This window comes from Melospiza melodia, chromosome 6 (genome assembly GCF_035770615.1).
Source record: "Melospiza melodia melodia isolate bMelMel2 chromosome 6, bMelMel2.pri, whole genome shotgun sequence".
NCBI lineage: Eukaryota > Metazoa > Chordata > Aves > Passeriformes > Passerellidae > Melospiza > Melospiza melodia.
Genome location: NC_086199.1, coordinates 59,644,290 through 59,667,438, shown reverse-complemented (window position 1 = coordinate 59,667,438; position 23,149 = coordinate 59,644,290). Strand labels below are relative to the sequence as shown.

At 44.2% G+C, this 23,149-nt stretch overlaps 2 protein-coding genes across 7 annotated transcripts in view; one reads left to right on the top strand and one right to left on the bottom strand.

The window, feature by feature from the left end:
• Positions 1-13,349: 13,349 nt before the first annotated feature.
• Positions 13,350-23,149, top strand: part of SOX6 (SRY-box transcription factor 6) — a 369,646-nt gene continuing 359,846 nt past the window's right edge. For 2 of the 5 annotated variants that reach the window (XM_063158541.1, XM_063158536.1), the window contains exon 1: positions 17,616-17,956. The gene's annotated coding sequence lies outside the window, so the exon portion shown is untranslated. Of the gene's footprint in view, positions 13,455-17,615; positions 17,957-18,952; positions 19,209-23,149 lie in introns of those variants that run through there. The other 3 variants (XM_063158538.1, XM_063158535.1, XM_063158537.1) reach the window with 2 other exon arrangements.
• On the bottom strand, positions 13,706-18,169 carry LOC134419405 (uncharacterized). 2 transcript variants are annotated; one of them, XM_063158546.1, is made up of 3 exons: positions 17,992-18,169; positions 17,584-17,637; positions 13,706-15,930 (listed from the first exon to the last, which is right to left on the bottom strand). In XM_063158546.1, the coding sequence occupies exon 3, from the start codon at positions 14,999-15,001 to the stop codon at positions 14,369-14,371; it is 633 nt and encodes a 210-aa protein (XP_063014616.1). In that variant the 5' UTR covers positions 15,002-15,930; positions 17,584-17,637; positions 17,992-18,169; the 3' UTR covers positions 13,706-14,368. The 2 variants fall into 2 exon arrangements, with proteins under 2 accessions (XP_063014616.1, XP_063014615.1); XM_063158545.1 differs by lacking the exons at positions 17,584-17,637; positions 17,992-18,169 and adding an exon at positions 17,192-17,300.

Genomic DNA, 23,149 nt, shown 5'->3' with positions numbered 1-23,149 from the left:
CTACCAAATGTGTATAAACAAAGCTGAGCAGAAAGACATGGCATTTACAGGTGTTTTTGCAGCTGTATCATAAAAGCCCATGTTATATTTTCCCAACCTCAGGGATGCCATCCTGTTCTTCCCCATGCCACGCATTTCTCCCTTCCCAGGTTTCTTCCTTCTTGCCCAAGGACACAGAAAGTACAGCAGAGCAATGCTGCTAACAACAACAAACCAATACACATCCAAATTGGATTAACCAAACTTTGCTTTTATTATCTCAGCCAGGGCAGGCCAGTAAACAAAACTTTGAAATCAAGTTCCTTACCTTCCTTCTCCTCAATAGCTGTACATATGACCAGAGGACATCACACATGAAACTTTTATTTCTGAGGAACTTTTATTTCTAGAAATCTGTCATCCAATAATTCTCCAAATCTGAAAATGTGTTGCTTACATGAGTATTACTTTTTCCTGCTTTTCTCTTCTTTGAATTTCTCTGATTTGCAGCATTTTCCCCTTGAAGTCTGCTTTACACTCTTTCCATACTGCTCTCCACTGCTGTCCTCCAGAATGTGTTTGTGTTAACCTTTAACACACCTTGACTACACTACTTTACTTTTGGATATCTCTTTTTATGTCTGCAAATAATTTATATTAATTACCTAAATTATCAGCAGAAGACAGGAAGTGGGAGCACAAAAGTATGTGTAAATTGATTTATCCTAGTTACATTCACAGACCTGCCTGCTAAGTAATGTATATCTGGGAACAGTTCATGTGTCACCTTGTTGTCTGCTAGAATTCTTCCTTCTGGGCCTTTTTGGGAAGTATATGGTCAATATAAACTTTCCTAAATTTTTTAAGGTGTTTTCCCCAAAATCAGTGACAGATTTTATCTTTCTTCCAACTAGTGCAATCTTCAATGGGAAAGCTAAACCTACTAATTAATATCTGTTTATTTATATGCTTCCTAATAGCCTATTCTCTTTTAGGAATTAACACACCAATACTTTGGAGCTTCCCTGCAGCTTTTGTCTGCAATTTCCAAATGGATATTTTACAGAGACTTTTTTTCTTGCTGCTGTTACTGTCTGTAGTCAATATATTAGAGGTTTTGCTTTATTTACAGTCTGCGTGTAATATTAAAAATTTTTTGTTCTGGACTTCTTGTTTCCTAAGTATTTTTCTCCTTTCTTATAGATTCAGTTTTTCAGTACTTCACCATGTATATGTAGTTGCCCTTACAAATGTTAGCCAGATAAATCTGCTTGTTCTAAAAACTGACATATCCTCAAGTAAGAAAATATTCATGTTTTAAGGGTGTGGGATGGTGGAATTTAGATATTTGCACAGAGAAAAAACGTGCTGTCTTCCACACTATTAATTTTCCAAATGCCAGCTCCTACTCTTGTTGGTTTCAGTCTTTTTCAATCCTTCTCAATGTCTCTACCTTATCTTCTCATCTATACAATGAAGGCTTAGAAAGGAGAAATTTACTCACAAGTGTGATCTGTGTAGCTCATGAAGGATTTTTCCTGGCCTGTTACACCCTATGGAAACTCTGCTAGATATCTTTAAGACCATGAGGGCTTTTTCTTGCTTCTTGACCTGTTCAGTGTTTAAGTAAAAATCCTGATTTTATTTCTCTGATATTGTGGTAATTTAAACTCTGTATACTTATTCTATCTCAGTGTTTTTAGAGAAAGTGCAGAGGTTTTAGGAAGCTTCTAAGTGGTCAGGCTGGCTCCAGCTCTGGGTCCATCACAGCTGGAGTTGATCTAAGTTTGGGCTGCCTTGTCCTCTCCTCTATTGGCTCTGGCTCTGTGTTTCCACCTTCTGCGCCGTGCTGGCACTGCCTCTTGTCTGATCCTTCTGTGAATTGCTCCTTGGAGCAGATCTGGCTGAAAAGTTTTTTTGTTTCTTTGTTCTTTTTTTTTTTTTTTCCTTCTCTTTGGTGGGGTTGGTTTGCAGACGAGCAGCCTCCCTGGGCTGGCTCCTGCACACGTGGGTGGGTGTTAGTGCTGAGGCAAGGGAAGGAATGGAAAGCCTTGGTCGGCTGAGGAGGCTCTGATCACCCGAATTCTTTGTAGGTTTGAGCTGCCATCGGATCCCACCCGCAGGCTGCAGTTCCACCTCTTCTCTGAGCTGATCTCCACTCCCTGCCCCTGTTCCCTCTGGGGCCAGCACTACTTTTTATGTAGTCATACTTCTCCAAATCACAACAGGAATCCTCTCCTTGCCCTCCAAAACCACAGCAGTTCCTTCAGCTGACAGAGCATGGAGCCATGTAGTGCTGGCAGTCAGGGTGGAGCAAGGAAAGTAAATTTTTTTTTAAAAAAGTAAAAAAAAAAAAAAGTACATGCCAGTCATTAAGGCATGTAAAGTAACTATGGAATTGCAACTTGTGAAGCACATGTGTATATATTTATTACATTTAACCAATGAACCAGCCTGTTTAGCCTTGACATGACTTTTAAAGAAACTGTTCTTGAATGGAAGATTGTTCTCCCCCACCTGTCACTCACAACTCCCAGTTTAAGTCTCTTGGTAGCCACCCGTAAGCCCCTGTCAATATAAAGTCCAGGTCTGGCATCTTTAATATTCCAGAAATCCATGATGTGTTTTTACACATATATACATGTAATTCCATTTGCATTTACAGAGAAAATCAATAAAGCAATGGGGTTATGTAAAAAAGTAACAGATTTAATGGATTTGCCTTGAAAAATAATTTCATATGGTGTCCAGAAGTGGGCAACTAAATTCATGGGGAAGGAATAGGCTGATGCTATTGGCTCAAATGATGACTGTTCCTTTAGCCTTTGCACAGATGATGATCTGCTTCAAGATACCCATTCTGGAGTAGCACAAAGCAGGGAATGACTGGAGGTAAACAGTAAAGTAAAGGTAAACAGACAAGAGTTACAATTACTGTGCAAATTGAAATTCATCTCACTTGGCCTAGTCTCTACAACACTGGTATCTAGCCTAAATTAATTGTTTCTAGGTCTTTTTTAAGGTGGGAGAAAGGGACAGACTTCTCCAGTGCTAGTTTCTCTTCTACTTCAAACCAGGGCAATATTGACATGTGCTATGGTGGTACCTCTCTCTATGTATGCATGTATGTATTTGATTATAAAGAAATTCTGCACAGTTAACTTATACACTAGACAGCTACTTTTAATTTCCTGAACTTTTATGAGCTATAAACTTAAGATTGAAGCTCAATTATCATATGCACAAATTTTTAATCCCTTTAAGTGTGGAAAACCTTTATATGACTGTCAGCTTTTTTGTATTAGCTAACTGCAAATATTTCATCAACTTATTAGTTACTCTTTACACAGAGCTACATCCATTTTAAAGAAGTTCTGAATTTCTAAGAAATGTAGTGATTTGAACAAGAAAGAAATTTTAAGCAAACATCAGAGAAAATATATAATCTTTGGGTTTTACATTAAAAAAAGTATCTAAAGTAAAATAATGCTGGAAACATTACTGTGTTTTGGCAATAGCTTTCTTATTGAACATAGAGCTATTTATTTAATCCACTGAGTATGTTCATGAAACCTTAGTAAATTTTTGAAGTAAAATTTGCAAGCAGCATAAAAATCTAGCTGGCTAATAACAGGATATTCTCTGCATAAGTGTGGTTAAAAATAAGAATTTAAAAAAATAAATCCAGATTTTAAGGAGTAGTATCTCTGCATCGAAAGGGCAAGAGTCTAAATCTAAATGTAAGTGTAAAAGCTGGAAAAGATTGAACATATGTTATTTCCCACCAGCACAATATTAAATGCAATTATTTTCTTTCTGCTAAAATCTTGAATATATCTTGCAACACAACCTTCAAAGAGTCCCCTGCTGCTGTTGATTATAGTGAATCCCACTTCCTGCCACCCAGTAAGTCTTTGCAATTTTCTCTTTTTCGCCACCCTGTGGAGATAAATAATGTATATTAATGTGGAAATATCAACAGTAAAATCTCTTAATATTCTCCACAAAATAAAGCTTCTCTCTAAATCAAAGGATTTGTATCATTCATTAATTTTTTGAGCAAAAAGAAGCAAGTTCCTTATGCAAAGGCTTTGAAAAGTTTGAATCTCACTCTTGGAAAACAAGTGTGCCAAATGCTGTATAGGAGAGAGATGAGTTTTTTCAAATTGAAAAAAAGATTTGGTATAGTGTACTACATTTAGACCACAGATTTTAGTGTTTTCATTTCTCAGACTCATTAAATAGACCTTGACAAATCCCTGTTTCTCTTCCTTTGACCCAGAACCTTAGGAAGTGTGTCAGAGAATTCAGTGCTGTTTTTCAGGAATTGCTCCCTGTGCTGTGGAGGATGTTCTATAAAAGGTTTGTCACATGTGGCTGTGATAAAAGTGTGCATTCAAATCCAATACATTGCTAATTCCACACTCAGCTCTCCCCCTTTTGTACATTAAAAAAAAGGAACATGACAAATGTCCTTTGGAACTCTAGGTTTTAGAAAGGACAAGAAAAGCAAAGGCAGAAGCCATGGTGCCCTGAATACTGCTTTGCCATCGAGTTTGAGGTTTCAGTGCTTAAGTGGAAAATTGCCATACTAAAGAAATGATTGCTTGCTGACTGTACGAGTTGGGGATCTGGGGTGTGTGTGACCATATTGATTCTAAAGTGCTCTTTTTTTCCTAACATGTTTTTCCTTTTAATTCTAACTTCCAGGAACATGGACTCCTTTGATAAACACCATAAACATTTCCTAAGTTAATTTAAGAGAAACCCCAACCCTATAATGCTAACCTTTCTATTGCTTAAATCAGAAAGCTAATTGAAAGAAATGTTAAAACCAGAAAATAAGAAAATTTTAAAATAAAAAATAAAAAAAAAAGAAAGAACCTTCTCAGAACAAAACCCTTAGTCACCAACATTTCAGATGGCAGTCTGAGGAGTCTAACCATTCTGTATTATTAAAATACCATCAAATTAAAATAACGGCAAAATCCTGAGACAGAGGCAAATTGTGTTCCCTCCTCTGTGGTTGTGGCAGGCCAGCAGTCAAGGACCCAGCCAGGAGTGTAATTTCTGTGGGAAGGAGGGGAGGGAGAAGGGAGGATACCTTTTGTGTTTCAGGGCTGGGGAATGTGGTACTAGAAACAGTGGGCAGTTGCGAGCTGCATTGTGTTAGCTGGTTTGGTACTTGGCAATAGTGCAGCTCCAGTGCAGGCTGTTACTGACTCAGGGAGAAGCTGTTTCTTTCTTTTGTCCCCTTCTGCCCTACCACTAACAGCTGCTGTGAAGGTATTTTCCCCATGGTGTTTCGTTGAAAGGTAGACAAAATATTTTCAATTATCCCTTGCTGTTAGATTTCTGTGTAAATAATTTGTGTTATGGTAAAAATCCATCTAAGGCAGGAAGACTGTTTACTTCTTTCAGCCTAAATTCTGTAAACATTTCTATGCATGTTTAGTTTTCACCATGTGAGCAGTATCCATTTGGGTGAAGTAAAGGATGGCTGTAGCTGCACGTTGGAAATTTGACCTACTTTGCATATCATTATGCATGTAGCACAGTTTTAGTCCAAGAGAGTGTCCCGGAGATGGGAAGTCTGAGATGCGGAAGAGTCCGTCGAGGAAATGAAATCTAGCCAACTAATATGAATTAAATATTTTTGAACTTTAGTGTAATATGCTCATTCACAAGTGGAGAAGTAGTAGGAATAACATAAGCATTAACAAAAATTATAATTTATTCAGTGGCTGAGGCAGTAACCAAAAGCAGCTTGGATGGTGGCGACGCACAGGTGATTTATGAGCGCCTTTTATGATCGGAACTGCAGATTTTGAAATTAGTTTACACTTTGCAAAGAGAGTTTTGTTTATTTTGAAAATGTAGATATGCCAAGATTTCAAAAAATTTTGATGTCAAGTCACCTATGCATTGTCTTACTTGTACCAGGACACTGTAATAGCAATACTTAAAAATCCTCCTATCGAATGTGATGCAGGATTTTAAGTGTGAAGACTGAATCTCATTACTAACTATGAGTATTTCTACACATTATCTATTCCATTAACTTAGTTCCTGATACTGCAGAAGTTTGGATGCCCAGAATTATACAGAGTGAATAATTCTATTAGAGTAAATGGGACTCCTACAAATGTGTGAAGTGAAATGTGAGCGTGAAACAAGCGGGGCTGGGGCTTTTAATGGGAATCTTGTTATGCATAAATATAATTGGTATGTGAGGAGTCTTTAATGAATTAAGTCCCCAACAGGCTCCCTCCAGGTAGAGAAATAGGATAAGATGCAAAGTCCAAGAAGGGTAGGCCCCAGGTTTTTAGAGACTTATGTCCACATTCACACGCATCGCATCAAAGCAGATAGAAGCAGATATGGATCTGTCTAAATTGAGGCAGGCATTCTTAGCATTTTTCTACTCAAGTGACTTGGTGTAAGTGACTTGTTCAGAAACACTCTGTAGGTTTGTAGCACAGCCAGGAATAGAACCCACATCTCCTGACTCACAGTTATAGACCAGACTTCTGCTCAAATTTGTGTGAAAACTTAATTGGGCGTGTTTCTCTGTGAGGGGGAATTTATTAATATTGCTGCTACCTTAGAGTGTTTTCCAATTTTCTTTATATGGTCCCATTCAATAAAGGTGTAGAGCTGAACGTGAGCTTTCTCTGAGTAGATGCAGAGCATCTGGTTTATACAAATGTTTTCCCACCAAAAAGGAAAACTTGGAACTGTAGATTTTTAATGCACAGATCTTGTGCTGTTGCAATGTTAAGAAGTCCTTGTTGTTATGAATGTGCATTATGAGTATATTGTACACAGTCCTGGTATGCAAATGTGTAGCATTCAGAGAAGTGAAATAATTCTGTGTTATTATTATCTTTGTAAATTGCATCTTAAGAGTTTGTTGAGGACTTTACGACGGCAGTTTTCTATAGTCACAGCTATACAGCACAAAGTGTTTCTTTCATTATTAACAATAACTGAGCCAATGAAAATGCTTTTAAATATACACCAGACAAGCAGTTATCCAGCTCTTCCTTCTTACCATCCACAAACCATCTTTTAGCATCTTATAAACGAGCATGTAAAATAGCTTTGTAAACATCTGCTTTTCATTGTTAATTGTCAGGGGAAACTAGAGATTTAAATGCTTCTTTTGTAGCATTCCTTAATCCTATCAGAAAGGAGAGCTCTAGATGCTTCTCCTTTCTCACTGCAGATAGCTTCCATAGGCTAAGGCTTTCTTCTATTTTCCTTTTAATTTCTTTTTCTTTTTCTTTTTTTTGTAATATCAGTAGTTCTTATTTACTTACAAACAGCTTGTTTCACATCTCAGTTTGAAAGGTCTTGCACATTCTAGTCTATATGGCAACTCAGTAAATTTAAGCAAAATATACTATGGAATTATTGATTGCTGTATAAAGTGTGTTGAAAATCTACATTTTTCTCTCATTACGATATGCTCAGTATTTTCTTTCATATATAAACTATCAGGTCAGGTATTGTATCATACATATGCAATAAGAAAACAGGAGTATGTGTTCATACATAACATCAAAAATAATAAATAAAAAACTCACCCTGCTACAATACAATTATTATTTTTTTAGAAACACTGCCTTTATTTTGGTTAGCTTTTCTGTTCTAATAATCAAGTCATTAATGTCAGTTGAGTGTGTCTGGCAGTGATTTACTTAAGGTAGCATTCATAACACACAGTAGCTGCATTATACAGGAAAAATAAATCCATTCATGTTACATTTCCTACCTTTAAAGCTTTTTAAAAAATCTTATATTATGGTCCTGGATTTGTAACATTTGACTTTTTCCTTCTTGCATGCACAAAAGGAACATTGATGATTCAAAACTATTTCATGTTTTATACTTTGTGGACAGGAAATAAATCTTTTTTTATGTTCCTCTTTTTTTTTCCAAATCTGCTTAATTTGAAAAAGATACTTTTTTCACTTAGAGTTTGAACATTTCTGTAGCTTTCGTCTTTTAATTTTGGTGTTTTGAAGTCAAAGTCTGCTTAACTAATTCCTCCAGCACAGTCATTATTTTAGAATAATTTGGATTTCTCTCTGTTTTGTTAATTAAATAATAATTTAAGGGTACCATTACCTATTAATGTTTTTATTCCTGCTATTCAAGATTTACTTCTAGAACTTCCTAAAAGAATTGTTACACGGAGACCTCAGCATCACTGCATGTAAAATTAATTGAAATGACATATTGTTGCAGTTTCTATGACAACCATATCATGATGCTGATGCTCTCAAAAATTTATAAACTACTATTTCAACTATGTTAATAACAATGAGTAGAGATAACATTTATTTACTTAATATTCTTATTAGAATCAAGCTTTTCATACTTCATGTTAAAAAAATGAGAAAAAGGTGTATGTCGGTATTTTTCGTTTGTCTGATGTTGCTTTTTTTTGTGAAGGAATTCTGGCTTTCTGTGAGAACCTTTTTAAAATCTAACTGTGCTATGTTATGTTGACAAAGGGCTTATTCACTCAAAACAAAGAGAATGTATATCATCACTCACAAACTTTTAAACACGACATTCCAAAAGAACTCTTACAGTGCAATCCACGGCAAAAAGCAGTCTTGTTTTGCTAGTGGAATATTTAAAGCCAGTTTATTCCTATTTCTATTGTCCTAGATGCTAAACCTCAAATGCTTGTGACATGCGAGTACTGATTCACTGGCATGACTTACATAAATAAAATCATAAGCTGAAGTGTCTTCATGATCAGGCACAGAGTTATAAACTCCCTAAAAATATTTACTTATTACTGCCTTGTTTTATTGTAAATGGGAAATTTGAAAAGGCTTTTCCTGGTAACTTGAATTTTTTTTTTCCATATTAAATACATACCTTTAGTATAATCACGTTATTCCATCAATCTTTTAGGCTTTTAGAAGTTAGCTGATTTTTACAGTTTGACAGGGAACTCTATTACTCAGGCAACACTCACGTTGGAATCAATGAGTGTTTTACTTGAGGAAAAAATTTAGGACCAATGTAAGATGCCTTATTCAAGTTACTTCATAATTATATAGATTGCAATGACTTAAAAAATAGTGAGCTTTGCTCTCCAAACATAGTAATTTTATTCAGTCTAACTTGCACTTATTAAAAAAGTGTTTTTCTATTCAAAATGTGTGATTCTCATATAGAAGACTTATTGATCATTGATCCAAATAGGAAATAAAACACCTTGATCTTTCAGTCATTTGTCTCAGGAAGATTCCAAAACAGTCCAATCACATTTACTTCACTTCAGTCTTAAATCTGATATTACCCTGGAAAAACGTTTCATATAATTGAATGTTCGAATACGTTGAGATCATGTCGCATTTCAGTTTTACCAGTATGAGTGCTTTCAGCAGTTTCTGCCCAACATTCCCGGTCTACTAAGCTATATTTAAACATGTTTTGAAAGATTTATACAGTGATTTGCTTCTTAGTCAACTTTGTTGCAAGAAGTTACTACTGCATATTTGGGTAAGAAAATGTGAAGTGCCCAAAGAGGAGAGGAGGGAGGACGTGGTGTGGGATATGCCATGCTATTTACAAGCTCCAAATAAAATTGGACAGCTTGAAACAACTCCCTACCCCAAAATATCTTTGTAGACATTTTAACCTCGTGTCTTGGTATTTTCTAAACTGTTAATCCTTTCCAGCATCATCATTTTGAGTCTCTTCATACAAAGCATGCACTTCATATGCACAGGACTTGAGTTTCTGGATGAAACTACTGGCAGTGACATGAGCCTACAAGATTGGGCCATATTGTCACAAATCCAAAAGAACACCTTGAAACCAATGCAATTTATAAGTGCACAGTGGTAGTAATATAAAATACAAAATCATTGCCCTATCTTGAGGATTCCTTTTATTTCTGTTCATGTGGCATGTATATGTGGCTAAGTGGTAATATATTTATTTGCAGTGTGGGCCAGTCTCCAGGTCAAAGACAGCTTTGTTTATTTATTCTAACCTTCAGGGTTGTTTTTTGATATTTTTGTTTGCTTTTATTTGGGTCTTTTTTGTTTGTTTGGATTTTTTTTTTTTTTTACTCCATATATGTTTGTAGCACAATAGTTCAGTCATGGACTTTAAAAATTGTGCTTTGCTGGTGGGGTTATTTTTTATTTGAGGGGTGGGTATATGAAACAGAAATAAACTGATGGAATAATTTCAGTGTTACAATAGAAAGCCTATACATGCTCTGTTGAATTCCAGCATGTACTGTCAGAATGGGACACTGCCAGTGAGAAAATAAAAGCACCGTGGTGTACTGATAGGGGTTAGCAGACACCATGTTTCAGCAAGGGCTTTTGTGTCACTGAGATTCTAGGGGAAGATCCTCAGCAGCTTTCATGTTTACACCACTGACCTGGAGTTTACTCCGGGCTGGAATATAAAATAGAGCTGCTGTGGGCTGAAAGGGGGTCCTGTAGCACGAGTCCCCTCTCAGCCCCTCTAATGTGTGTGCAGGTAGAGCTCTACCTGACACACATCGTCCTGTCCCCCCTCATACCCTAGACAAGCTCTGCTATTCTCAGCTGAAGCTGGGAAAATTGGTATAATATGTGAGGCTACACAGGTGCATGCCTCAGTATGAGTGTGATGATTGCTCTAAATATCTCTGTCTCTGGGTTGCTTCTGGAAAAGTGCATTTAAAATCACTGTTAATCTTGATCTGCGTTTTTGTATGTTAGCGGTGGTTTATGGTCACCCTGTTGTACAGAGATGGGAGGTGAAAAATGATTAAGATGACAAAAAGGCAAATCCAGCTGTTAGGTGAAATTCCCAGATTCAGAGGAGCAGATGCATTTCAGTGGAAATATTTGCACCTTCCACAGTCACGCTACTGTTTTTCTGCTTTAACTCTGTGCATGAAAAGCATCAGGTGATTCCAATCTTAAGGTGATTCCTAATCACAGCTGAATGTAATTGCCATCTTTTGGAGCTCGTTAGTAACGTTCATATGATTCAGGTGTGGAGGTTACTCTGCCAGTGCAACTACCAGGTGGGAGTTAAGGGACTTAAAGCTGGCCGGTGCAGCCAGTGCTTTTCTGGGTGCCAGGATGCCCTGACGCGATGGATGCTTTCCAGTAGCTGGGATGCTTTCCACCAGCTGCTAAAAGCCTCCTGAGAGGAACCCCCTTCTGGGTTAAAGCTTTCCATGAGAGGTAAGTGATGTGTTGTGCCCCTGTATAAATGGATCTGTCTCCTGCACCAGATCCGTTTCCGTAGCTTTCATGTGCCTGGAGCGTGCCTTAGAAACTCATCGTGCTGAGCCTTTGCCACAACTTTTAGCAGTGTCACCCCATGTAATGTCCATGGGTGGTGACAGCCTAGTCTTTCTTATTTTCTTTTTACCCATTCCCCTTCCATTAATATAAATATAACCAAAACCCCAGCCTCAAGCTTGAAATTGCCTAAAAGGCTTGAGAAGGGAAATCTTCCAGGAGAGCCCGTGCAGTGCAACTGGCCTGACTTTGGCCGGGGAAGGAGGCAGCAAGAGGATGGGCAGAGGAGCCAGCAGTGCTCCCCGGCTCTCGCTCCGAGGGACGCTGCCTTCCAGCAGGGGGTCGGAGGGGATTTACAGGGAGCGGTGCCGGCGGGAGGAGCGGGCCGGGATGCGCTCTGCCCTACTCACCCCAATCCTCCGAGGAGCGCCCAGCCACGGCGAGACAGGCGAAGCAGGGAGAAAGTCTCGGGCCAGGGGGGTTAAGGAAAACACCGGTGCGGTGCTTTCGCTTTGTGTATTCCCATCCCCTCAATTCTCCTTAAATTCTCCCCGGCTTTCTCCGGCCCCCGCGAGAGGGCGGGAGGCGGCGGCCTGCGCTGTCGCGGAGCCCCGGGCGCTGAGGGCTGCCCGCGGCGGAGCCCCGACGGCCCCGTCCGCCCTGCGCGGGGTCCCCGCGGCCGCGGCGCGTTCGGCGGCCCCGGCAGCGCTCGGTGCGGGGCCCGCGGCCGCCTCACGGTGGCGCGGTAAGCACATGGACAGGCCCGGGCGGCCGGGAGCGCGCTCCGCTCTGCCTTCCCGGGAATAACAGTCCCGGTAATGCCTCGGATGAATCAAACCGCTGCTGCAGCGGCGCAGGGACGGGGGGTGCGCGATGCTCCGCGCCGGCGGAGGGTGTTGGAGCCTCACCGGGCTGGGCAGGGCCCGGCGGCACGGGAGCGAGGGTCTGCGGCATCTCAAGAGCGCGGTCTCACCTGGGCTTAGTTTCCCCCTCCCCCTCTCCGTCTCACTCCTCCCCCAGCCCCTCAGGAGAAGTTTGCAAAGAATGTGATGGAGAGTGCAAAGCGGCAGATGCCGACGTTCAGCTCCGGCTCGGTTCGGGCCCGAGGAGCTGAGCCACAGCCCCGAGCCGCCGCCCTGGTTAGCGCAGCAGCGCGCCCCTGGCACCCGGGGTACCCGCGGCGGGGGGGACAAACACACACAATGTAGAGTCCGCTTACCTCCGAGCCGAGGGACAGCCCGCTCCGGGCAGCGGGGGCAGCGCGGCTCCTGCCGCCCGCCCCGGCCGGTCCGCACCGCGCTCCGCTCCGGCAGCGCCCGCCCCGCCGCGCTCCGCGCCCGCCGGGCTCCCCCCGCCCCCGGGCAGCCCCCGCCTCAGCCCCGCGCACATCCGCGGCTCGGGGGCACCGTTCCCAGGCGATCCTTGCCCGTGCAAATCCCCCGAGGCTTCTCTCCGCCAGAGCGTGGAACAAAATTGCCGGTTCCCCTGAGTTTTTGTCAGGCTGTGCTGGCGCTCGGGAGCAGGTAAGGAGGCTGCTGGCTGCCAGCGATCCCCGCTGCACTTGCAGCGAGCAGCAGGAGCCGGTGGAAGTGGGAGTGTGGTCTGCTCTTCATTAGGGAGGGGGGAACGGACCCTGGAGGTGATGCAGTGAAACACTTCTACTCCCTTGCATTGTGTTTGTCACAGACCACGGGCGCTCTCCTTTTATAACATTCACTTCAAGCGTTCTCAAACCCAACCGGAATAAGTTCTGATCCTCCCCTTTAGTTTACATTGGGGTTGTCAAAGGATTAAATAAATGAAACTTTATTTGACCGTGGAGTTTACAGACCCTGGGATCCCTGCGCGCTCTGGCCTTATTCTAATTCTATAGCGGTAATTACCCTTCGTTTCTTTAAGTGCAATAGATTTATTGCCTTAGAGACTATGCACAGTTTGATTGAATTATTCATTTTTTTTCTTTGGTGTAGACTGCATCTGGGGACTGATGTGACGTGTAGATTTTTTTTTCAGGAACAAAGGGAATGTGGAAATGAAAGAGAGAGGGAGAGAGAGGCTGGCAGATGTGATGAGATGCGGTGAAGGTGTATCCAGCTTGGCACTCCCACTCCTCTCTTCTCCTCTCATTGCAGCCCTGGGTGACTCTCAGGCTAACACAAACAGCTTTTCTTCCGCAGCCTGCCCTCTGTCACTGTAAGTACAACAGCCTTCTCTTATCAGCATGCAAATTCCAGCCACTCACTACCTTAGCCTGGTGTTTGCACTTTAGATTTACAGAAGGGACCTTTAAAATGAACTTTCCGAGACAGGAAGGGGTTTTCATGTCGAACTTGCTTTTATTTTCTTTGTAAAAGTTTATGTGGTTTTTCCAGTTCTCTCTTCCCCCCCCTTCCTTTTTTTTTTTTTTTTTTTTTTTTTGAACGGCGGGGGCGTGGAGCGGGGAGATTGTTGCTGCGGCTTTTTCCTTAGCTATCAAGATGATGCACAGTTTAAAATGAAATTAAAATCTCCTTGATCCTTTTTCTGCCAAGACAATACATTTTGTTGGCAGATGACGCTGTAAGGAATTCAGAGTTTTTGTTTTCAGGCAGATGTTGAGCTTTGAGTGTTACAAGATGCAAACGTCCCCTAAATTTGGAGGGGTTCGCCAGAGGTTCTTGTTCTAGGGGAACTCGTATCAGCTGATGGGTTTGCTTTTGAAGAAACGTGCAGTAATTTACTTCTATCTAGTCTAACAAAACTTTTCCCCAATCGGATTATCAGGCTTTAACTTCTTTTCCTTTAGCTTTCTCTCAGATGCTGTTGATTATTTCGCAAAAGTTTCTCTGGATATCTTTAGCAAGCCTGTAACAAGCCCTCATTGTCGGACAGTGTCCGCAGAGGGAATTTATAAACATGCCTCTTAATTGTCCGGCATTAACTGGGGTGAGAGGGCAGTTTAGAAGTGGGTGAATGACTTTTAAAGTGAAATTTCTTGCCCTTTGAATCCAAAACTTCTGAGACTGTTCCGCCAACTCCGCAGGAGTTGCAGGTTTGCTGCTCAGGTTAAAGATGCGGTACGTACGAGTTAGCACACAGACAGGTTGCCTCGCTTGTCGAACATTGCTTTACTTTAAGGCATTTGGGGAGACACACGGCGCAAAATGCCATGACAGCTGCGCCCAGGTAAGTGCCCCGAGCTGATGGGAGCGCCTGCGGTCCCTTCCCTGTGCAGGCACCCCCAGCAGGTCAGCATCCCTCCTCAGCATCTGCCTGCCTTTAGCCTTCCTGGAGCCAAAGCGAGGGCAGTCATCCCAAACGCGGCTTCTAAAAGTGGGGTAACGCTCCAAGTGAAAGCGTGTTCTTGTTTCTCGGCACGTGTGTGCGGATCCGCACGGCGGGTGTTCACTTATGCAAACAAAGAGGGCATCCCAATTACCCCCGTGCAGCGCGCACACACACACGCTCCCATTTGCATACAATGCCCAAGGAATCCTCTTTTCCTGCCGCCGAGAAGTTGCCGCTCTCCGGCGCTGTGAGTTACATCTGTAACTTAATTGATCACACAGGGGAAGGAAGCAACAAGCTGGGGAGCGTTCCTGGCGCTCCGCAGGGCAGCGCGGCCGCATCCCTGCCGCGTCCTGCCCCAAACCAGTGTCATTCCCTGCGCTGGAATTTCGGGAGTGCAGCGGGAGGCTCCCCGCTTTGGAGCTAGGTGGGCGGTTAGATTCATCTGATGCCTTAATTATCTCTTGTCCCATTCCCGCTTCGTGTTCAATAAGGCGCTACATTTGAGGAGGGCTTTTTTCCTTTCTGTTTCTTAGAAGAAAAAAACTTCCAGCAACAAATTACTAGAGTTGCAGACTGAGGCAGACTATTCGTCCTTGTATTCTGATTTATATCTCTTTTCTTACATAGCTCATTTAAATTTTTTAAAAATCTTTTTGCGTGCCAAAGCTACACTAGTTGTGCAAAAAGTCAAGGTGTTTCCTTTACTTGCAGCAGGTTTAAATGTGTTACAAGGAAGGCGTTAGTGGTTAATCACGGGAATTCTTATAATTAAAGATTAAAAATGACAGAGTAATATCTCGAAAGGCAGCTATTTACTGTTGTTAAATCCATACACCGGGTAACTGCAGCAAGGTGAATACTTTGAATTAGCCGAACGCAGGTGAATACAAACTCAGTATTTACAATCATACAATTTCCCCTTATCTCTGAATGTCACTTTTAAAGTGCCTTTTATTAAAATTGAAAGAATGCATGGGAATTAGCTACTATGCCCTCATCAGCTAATTTGATGGTAAAGCTTTACTAGATAATTATAAAGTTCTATTTCAAGGTGCTTGCTACTTGCCGACTAGGACTTGGTTACTCCTTTTATTGTAGTGGAATTGCCAAAAATGTTGTATAAAACAGGTCCGCTATTCCAAGAGGTTCTGACTTACAACTCCTGTTCCCTGAGCTCGGCTCCAGAGGGGCGATAGCACCTCGGATAGCAGAGGATGCACCGTGCATGCCTCCAGCAGTGTGTCGAGTTTTACAGCTTGTTAACAAAATGAATCAGAGCCAGGTCATATCTGTCCTGTGCCATCGCGTTAATGTTCAATTTTCATCACATCCTGCCGAAGCCAGGTTCATTCGCAGTGGGGCTGAGTGAGCTTCTGGGTCTAACCTAGCCTGCGAATTTCTACTTGAGAGAGAAGGAAAGTGAAATCAGGCTCTCTCCTCGTCTTTTTGGCCTCTATAAGTTATGAAGCTATTTTAAAATTAAAAAGTTTGTCTGTTACTAACTGTTCCAGGCGCCTTCTGGAAAATGGGGAGAAAGTGCCAAAAATACAGAGATGAATCAACAACTTCTCTCTCTCATTTTGTGGGCTTGAGGTTGCTTTCCGCACTCCCGTCTTAACAACAGTTTAGCCTAGGTGTGAATAATATCAAAAGAGGGAGACTTCGCTCTGCAGCGCTGTTTGCCCACCTGATCTGCGGGCCCCTGACAGTTTGAAAGACTCTTTTATGTTTACCTTTGGAATGCAAAAATACAGCAGGGAGACTTTCTTGGGTTTGCAGTACTCTGCCACTGGTTGATTTTCTCCTCAGCTCCTTATAGTTTTTCCCTTCTTTCTCCCAGATCTTCCAACCCCCCCCCCCCCCCCCATCCCCAATTAGCACTTCCAAGAGAGCGTGAGTTCCTAAATTGGTATTCAAGCTGATATTCCAGTCCTTATCTGTTGCCTTTTGGTAGGCAGAGAGAGGGATATTTATATATTGCCGCTGCTAAAATTTCTCGTCGTCGCCACGAGAATCCCAACTTCAGCTCGAGTCCGTCCTAAATCAGTTTTTTCTCTCCGGCCGTACCTGTCTTTCCCTTTTCACTGCACTCACTTTTCACCTTTCTGCTGAATCCATCACTAAATAGTTTGTGGACTCTGAGTGCCTTCTCTCCCCCAGGTCTCTGTGGCTGGACTCCCATCTCTGGTGTAATTTATACTTTCCATTTCATCTCTCCCCCCGCCCCTCTTTAAAAATTTTTTTTGTATTTTTTTTTTTGTAATTTTTTTCCCCTCCCGGGCGTGCTGTGGGCTCGGGCTCTTCAGAGACCCATTTATCAGCTGTCACTGAGCGCTCGCTGAGTGCTTCCCTCTCGTCGTCCCCGCTCCCTCCCCACGCCGCCAGCCCTTCCCTCCTCCTGCACATCCTCTTTTCTCCAGTTTTTTTTTTTTTTTAATTTTTTTTTTTCCCTCCCTGTAATTTTATTTTCCCGGTGCCTCCCGCGGGCCGGCGGGGCTCTCCCGGCGGTGCGTGTCCCCCGGCGGAGGGCGGGCGGAGGGCGGGCCGGCCCCGAGTGACACGGCCGCCCCCCCGGCTCCCCCGGGACCCCCCCGCTGCCCCTCCTCCCTTTCCGGCCCCCGCCCCGCCCTCGCACCCCCTCCCCGGTAACTTTCTAGTACCTTTCCTCACCACTCCGGGCAATCAGTGGTCATTAGCGGGAGCGGAGCGGTGTAGGGTTTCATGTGTCTAATGGCCCTGTGAGTGGTGATAGCTGCGCGGGGATGCGGCTGGAGCCCGCGCCGATTTCACTTTCTGTTTTGTGCTCACTTTCTCCGCAGTTGTTGCTCTCCCCGCTCGCTCCCAGCCTCTCTCTCTCTCTCTCTCTCTCTCTCTCTGTGTGTGTGTGTCTCTCTCCCTCCCTTCCCCTCTCCCTCCTCTCTCTCCCTGTGTTGTCTCATCTTGCCTGTGCTGTCTGGGCGGGGGAGCCCTGCCTCCTTTTGCCTTCCTCAGATCAATGCCCTGGCCACTCACTTTCTGATGTTGCACGACGGGAAATGCTTTGAATACTTACGACATGGCCGCTCACATTGATTGCCAAGATTGACAGCAGTAACCATCGCCTTCACTTGTTTCAGGAGGAAAAAAAAAAAAATGAACCTGATTGTAACCAAATCTCCAGGCAACCCATCCGCAAACTTCTAACGATCGGGATCCTGCACATCCATGGCCCGGAGAAACACCAGCAGACTCTAGTTCATTTATTTTATTTTATTTTACCGAATTACTACCCATTTATTCCTCCCCCCTCCCTCCCCCCCTTCACCTCCTTCCCTCTTTTTTTATTTTTTAAATTTTTTTCTTTTTAATGAAAATTACCGAAGCGCGTTGCAAAAAAAAAAAAGGAGGCTCTCCCAGTGCTTTGTGCCACACTGGATCCCGAGGAGGTAACCAGGAAAACCAGCCCTATTGTGTTGTATACCTGTTGTTTGCTGTGGTGTGTAGTGCTGCGTGGCTTGGTGGCGGTGGCGGTGGTTTAATGGGTTTTCGCTGGATTTATGTCGCTTTGCAGGAGAGAATTCAGTTCCCCCTGCGCTGTCTTTAATGGGTTATTAGTTGCAATTGAGTGAAGCAGCAGCGTCCGGAGATAGATCTGTTGTTTAGCTTTTAACATTGCTGAATTCACCCCTTCCCCCGCCTCCCCCTGCACGATTATTTACTTTGATATCACGAGGATGTTGAGGTTTTTTCTTCCTTTTTTTTTTTTTTTTTTTTTCTTTTTTCTTCCCTCTCTTCTCTTTAGGGAAAAGTAGTTATAGTCTCGTCCCCGTGCGAGTTTCCGGGGCTGTTTGAATCCCGAGGTTTCCGAGACGTTAAGGGACCCCAGTACCTTGAAATCACAACACTTTCTCATCCTTCCCGAGTAGAGTTTATTTTAAAATGTAGTGACAGATCAGCGTTGTATTTTAAGATCACCCACGGCAGGCGAACACATGGTGCGGGAAGATATTGTACGTAAGGAACTAACACGAGAGGGAGAAAGAGAGAAAGAGAGGAAAAATAAAATCCGAAATAAATCTTTGAGAGCGGAGCGCTGCTGTCATTGCTCCCAAGTGCTCGCGTGGGTTTCTCCTGGCGGATAACCCCGAGAGACGCGGGATGGAGAAAGGCGAGGGGAGTTTAGCGGTGCTTGTGGGTTCTGCGCGAAGTTTGAGGTGGGTGAGCGCTTTGAAGTTGGCCGGGCTCGGCTGCGGGGAGCACACAAAGCTGCGGGAGCGGCGGCCGCCGTGCCGCGCTCGGCCACGGCGCGGCGCTGTCCCGAGGAGCGCCAACGCCGCCGCCTTATCTCTGCCGGCAGAGCCCGGGATAAAGTTATAGCGAAAACTTTAAAATCGATATCGCGCCCTAATTCGTGATACACGGGGAGGGGGGAAGAAGGCAGTCCATCATCAGAGAGCTCTGTTTACACCCGGGGAAGGGGAGATGCGTGCCGCTTTGTGGCAACAGTCGACCTGGGATTTCTTGCTGCCTTAGCTCTTTGCCGGAGGTCATGCAAATCGACCTTAAAAGAATGCATAAGCCATAAATTAAAATAAACCCTTAGCCAGAGGCTGATCCATAAGTAGACAATACCTAACCTGGACAAAACGGCTTCCTTTGAGAGCTGAAAAAAAGAATAGTGCCTAAACTAAATGCAAAGTAAGTTTTCAGGAAGTATTTCACTTACTATTATTACTGTTATTCTTCTTTTAAAATAAAATAGTGGCAGTTGCAACAAGCTAGCGCAGCTGTTTGCAGGCGGTGCTGCCGGATACGAGTGAGGCAAGGTGTGTCTTGTGGAGAGCTTGTTCTTTTCCTGGGTTTCACTACCTTGGAAGCTGTTTATTTCTTTGGATTGGGGATAAGAAGCCTCTTTTACCGTACAAGCAATTTGATGTTTTATCTCGGATAACGCCGAAGAGTTTATGGCCAAATCTGGGTTGCCTGCAACTGTCACATGCGCGCACACAAGCTGCGTCTGTATATAATAGTCTCGGGGCTTGTTTTTTTTCCCGCAGTTTTTGACAATTGTTCCATTCATGATCCTGAAAGGAATCATCAGTGGGAGCTAATGAGCGCGCCTCTGCGGCTTGCCCTGCTCCGGGGAGCAGCGGGCACCGGCGCTGCCCGCTCGTGTAATGCATGCACGCGTGTACCGGCGCGGGGTCGCGGCCGGCTGTAGCCAGGGGACGGAGAGGGAGAGCGGGCAGGCGCGATGCGAGCAGGTACTTCCAGGCGTGCCGAGCCCCCGGAGCGCGTTCCCGGGCCGGCAGCGGCGGGCGCGGCCCGAGCCGAGCGGCGGGGCCCGGAGGTCACGGCGGGCACCGCTCCTGTCCGGCCGGGCGCTGCCTGCGGGCCGCCCCGCCGAGGGCTTCGCTGCGGTTCTGTTGTTTGGGAAAGCACGGGAAGGAGTGAAAGTGGCACCGGGAAAGGACAATTAGTGTCGCGTCTGAGTGGCCGGCGTGGGGGGGAAGGGGGGCCGCAGGGAAAGGCGGCCCGGTGGGAGCCTGGGGACGGCAGATTAGTGCTGTCCTAGGGGTGTTTCCCAAAAACAGAGAGGTGAAACTTTCTGTGATAAAGTCATATATCTTCGCCTGCTGTTCGTAGATAAGGTATATGTTTATTAAGCAAATTTAAATAGCCTTCGGCACACGAGCGGCACTTTGTTCCTGCTGCTTTCTTTTACCCTCACTTTAACATTTTTTTGCCAGTTCCATCTTCAGTGCTGATCGTGAGGACAGGAGAACAGTTCTACCCAGTCCTCAAACAGAGTTTGAAGTCCAAAAATTAACGAATTTCCCTTTCTGTATTCGTGTAATGGAGCAATTTTGAAACCTGTTTTGAGACTTCGACTTGACTTGACTTGTTTTATTGACGTGCTTGTGCCCACTCATTTAATTAAGCCATTATAATACCATAAAGTAAATAATAAGAATGAATGTGAGATATGTGCATGCAGCCTGCCATTAAATACGAACAGTTCCCTGGAAAGGACCCTTTAAAAAACTTTTTTTCAGCACCCCATGATTCTTTGGCAAGATCTTATTGCAGGTTTTTGTTTTGAGCCAGGATATTTCGTGGGTTTTTGTGCTCATGACGTTACATGCACACTACGCTTGGAATATAAACAGCAAGCGTACCTAGCAGCTCATTCTAGTAAAACTAAGGAATAATTATTTATAGTGAGTACATTTAAAAGAAAATAATGAGGTCATTTGGAGTATGCTGCAGTTTGAAGTAGCTCGACACCTGGCAGAAACTACATACGCGTTTTCTTCAGACTCTGCACTATCCATAACTTTTCCTTATAATACATTCTTGTGTTAAGTGAGAAAGGCTGTTTGTAAAACAATCCCCTGGCTGGTTCCAGTGTTGGGTGAAGCTGATCCTGTAATGGCATTTTGTTTTGAACAGTTGCTGTAGTTGAAGTTCCCTCATAAGGTAAGGTGGCACTGGGTCTGAAAGGAGGTCCAAATGCCACATTTATAATTAGACTGCCAATTCAGCACATTGTATCTATTGCTATACAGGGATATACTGCTGTGTCTGGTCTCTCAATAGACTGTATTCAGAATTAGCCAATTCAACTGCTTAAACTTTGGAGTCAAATTTAGAATAGGCAATGAGAGAAGGAAAGAAAGAAAACAATAATGCTTTCTTTTTTTCCCTCAGCTAGCTATTAAAAGCCAAAGAATATACGGAAACCAACCCAGGCACTGCTCTTGGAAGCCCTGCACCGAGCGCAGCCTGGCCAGCCTCGCCTGCAAAACCATTTTGAAGCGCGCTTCTCCGGGGGGAGGGGAAGGTGAGCCCTGGGCATCGCTCCCAGCGCCGCTCTCCATCCAGGCCGTGCCCGGGCCGCGCCGCCCGCCCGCAGCCGGCGAGGGGAGCGGGGCCGGGCCCGGCGGGTCGGGTTAGCCCGGCTCGGCTCATCCCAGCGCGGCCCGGCTCTGGGCTGCAGCGACCCCCGGGGCGGGCCGGCCCCCGAGCCCCCGGTGCCGCTCAGGGCGGGAGCGGCGCGCCGGGGACCCCGCACGAGTGCCCGCCGTGTGCCCGCCGTGTCCCCGGGGCTGGCGGCTCCCGGCCCCTTCCCTGCTGCCACGCTGCTCCGGCCCCGCTTCCCCGGCCTCCTCAACGGGAACTTTAATTCATTCAGCGACGAGCGCCTAGGAGGCCCTTTGGTCGGCAGTCTCGCATCCTCTGCTAAACGCATTATTCCTTCCCTCCCTCGCTCCCTCCTCCCTGCAGCGCAGTGCTCCGTCTCGGTTCTGCTGGGAGCCTGAACTGGGCTGCCTCAGCGCTCCCTCGGCTTCCCTCTCTGCTAGATGGCAGGGTGCAAGCCAGTGCCATGTGTATAACACAGCATAAAGGGAGCGAGACAGATGGCTGTCTCTCCCTGCACGTTCCCGACTCTCCGCTCAACTTATGTAACTGCTGCTTTTCTTCCTTTTTTTTGCCTTTACGCACCGGGGAAAGCGACAAGAGAAACAAAGTGGAGCCCATCAGTTTCACTGGTAAGGCCACAAGTGCCTTAACAGCAGAAAAGACTCGTAGGAAATAATAGCTGATGTCCAAAGTTAGTTGCCTTCACTTGTCAGCTTGGTTTTGTTCACAAGTGGGAACTGCCAGTGCTTGTTCCCTCGCCAGTGGTTTTTAATATGTGGCCAACAACTGTTCGTGGTCATTTCCCGCCGAACTACTTCTGCTCAACAGGAAAAAAAAAATCTCTTTTGGACATGTTTTTTGCATCTTTGATCGTATTTTTAGTCCAAAGTATCCACATATCCCTGCAGTTCTTGGAGGCCTTAAAATAGCTTGTGGCAATAAAGGCCAGAGCTTTGCATGATGATAGCAATAACAAATACATTTTTTTTTTCCTCAGTTGGCATTAGAAAGTTTCTTTAGTCCTCTTTTATCTGCTAAACACTGTGATCACCTTGGGAGATAACACTTCAGGAAGCATATCTATCAATCTTTTACACTTGGGTAGATTTCTGCCTTGGAAGTGTATAGATCACACTCCAAAGGCTTCAGTCGATCAATTTATTTATTTATTTACTTCCCAGAACAAAAATTACTTCGGAAAGAGATGCCAGGATGCACTTGGCTTTCCACCCCATACAATGGGATGTTGTATATTTCCTTTTTTCCACAGTGTCACTTTAGAGATCAGCGGGCTCGTTTGGCAGACCTTGCTTGTAATGGCTAAAGTTTTCCAAAGTTATGTAAATAGGGGTGTTTGTGCATATGTGAACTGTGTCAGCTGCAGTCATACAGCAACATATTTTTACAACTTTTTAGTTGGTACAGTGAATCACAGAGGCAGAACCTTGAGATGTTTCTGCATGGTGTCAGAACCCGGGAGAGAAGTGCTGCTGTGTGAAGTGCTACTCGTCAAGTAGCAGCAAAACACACAGAGGTGCATGTTTCAGGTTTGCACTGTAGCAAGCTGGTTTCTCTTCATCCCTTTCAGTGGATTTTTGTGTAATTTTTATTTAAACAACTTTCTGTTTTTCCTCAGGTAGAATAGCAAGAATGGGAACTTTTAGGGGATTTATTACCAAACCACAGAAACTGAATTTTCTTCTCTTTTGTATGAG

Excerpts from the sequence above, each read along its gene's own strand:
- LOC134419405 (XM_063158546.1), bottom strand. The coding sequence starts at position 15,001 with ATGGGACAAGAGATAATTAAGGCATCAGATGAATCTAACCGCCCACCT.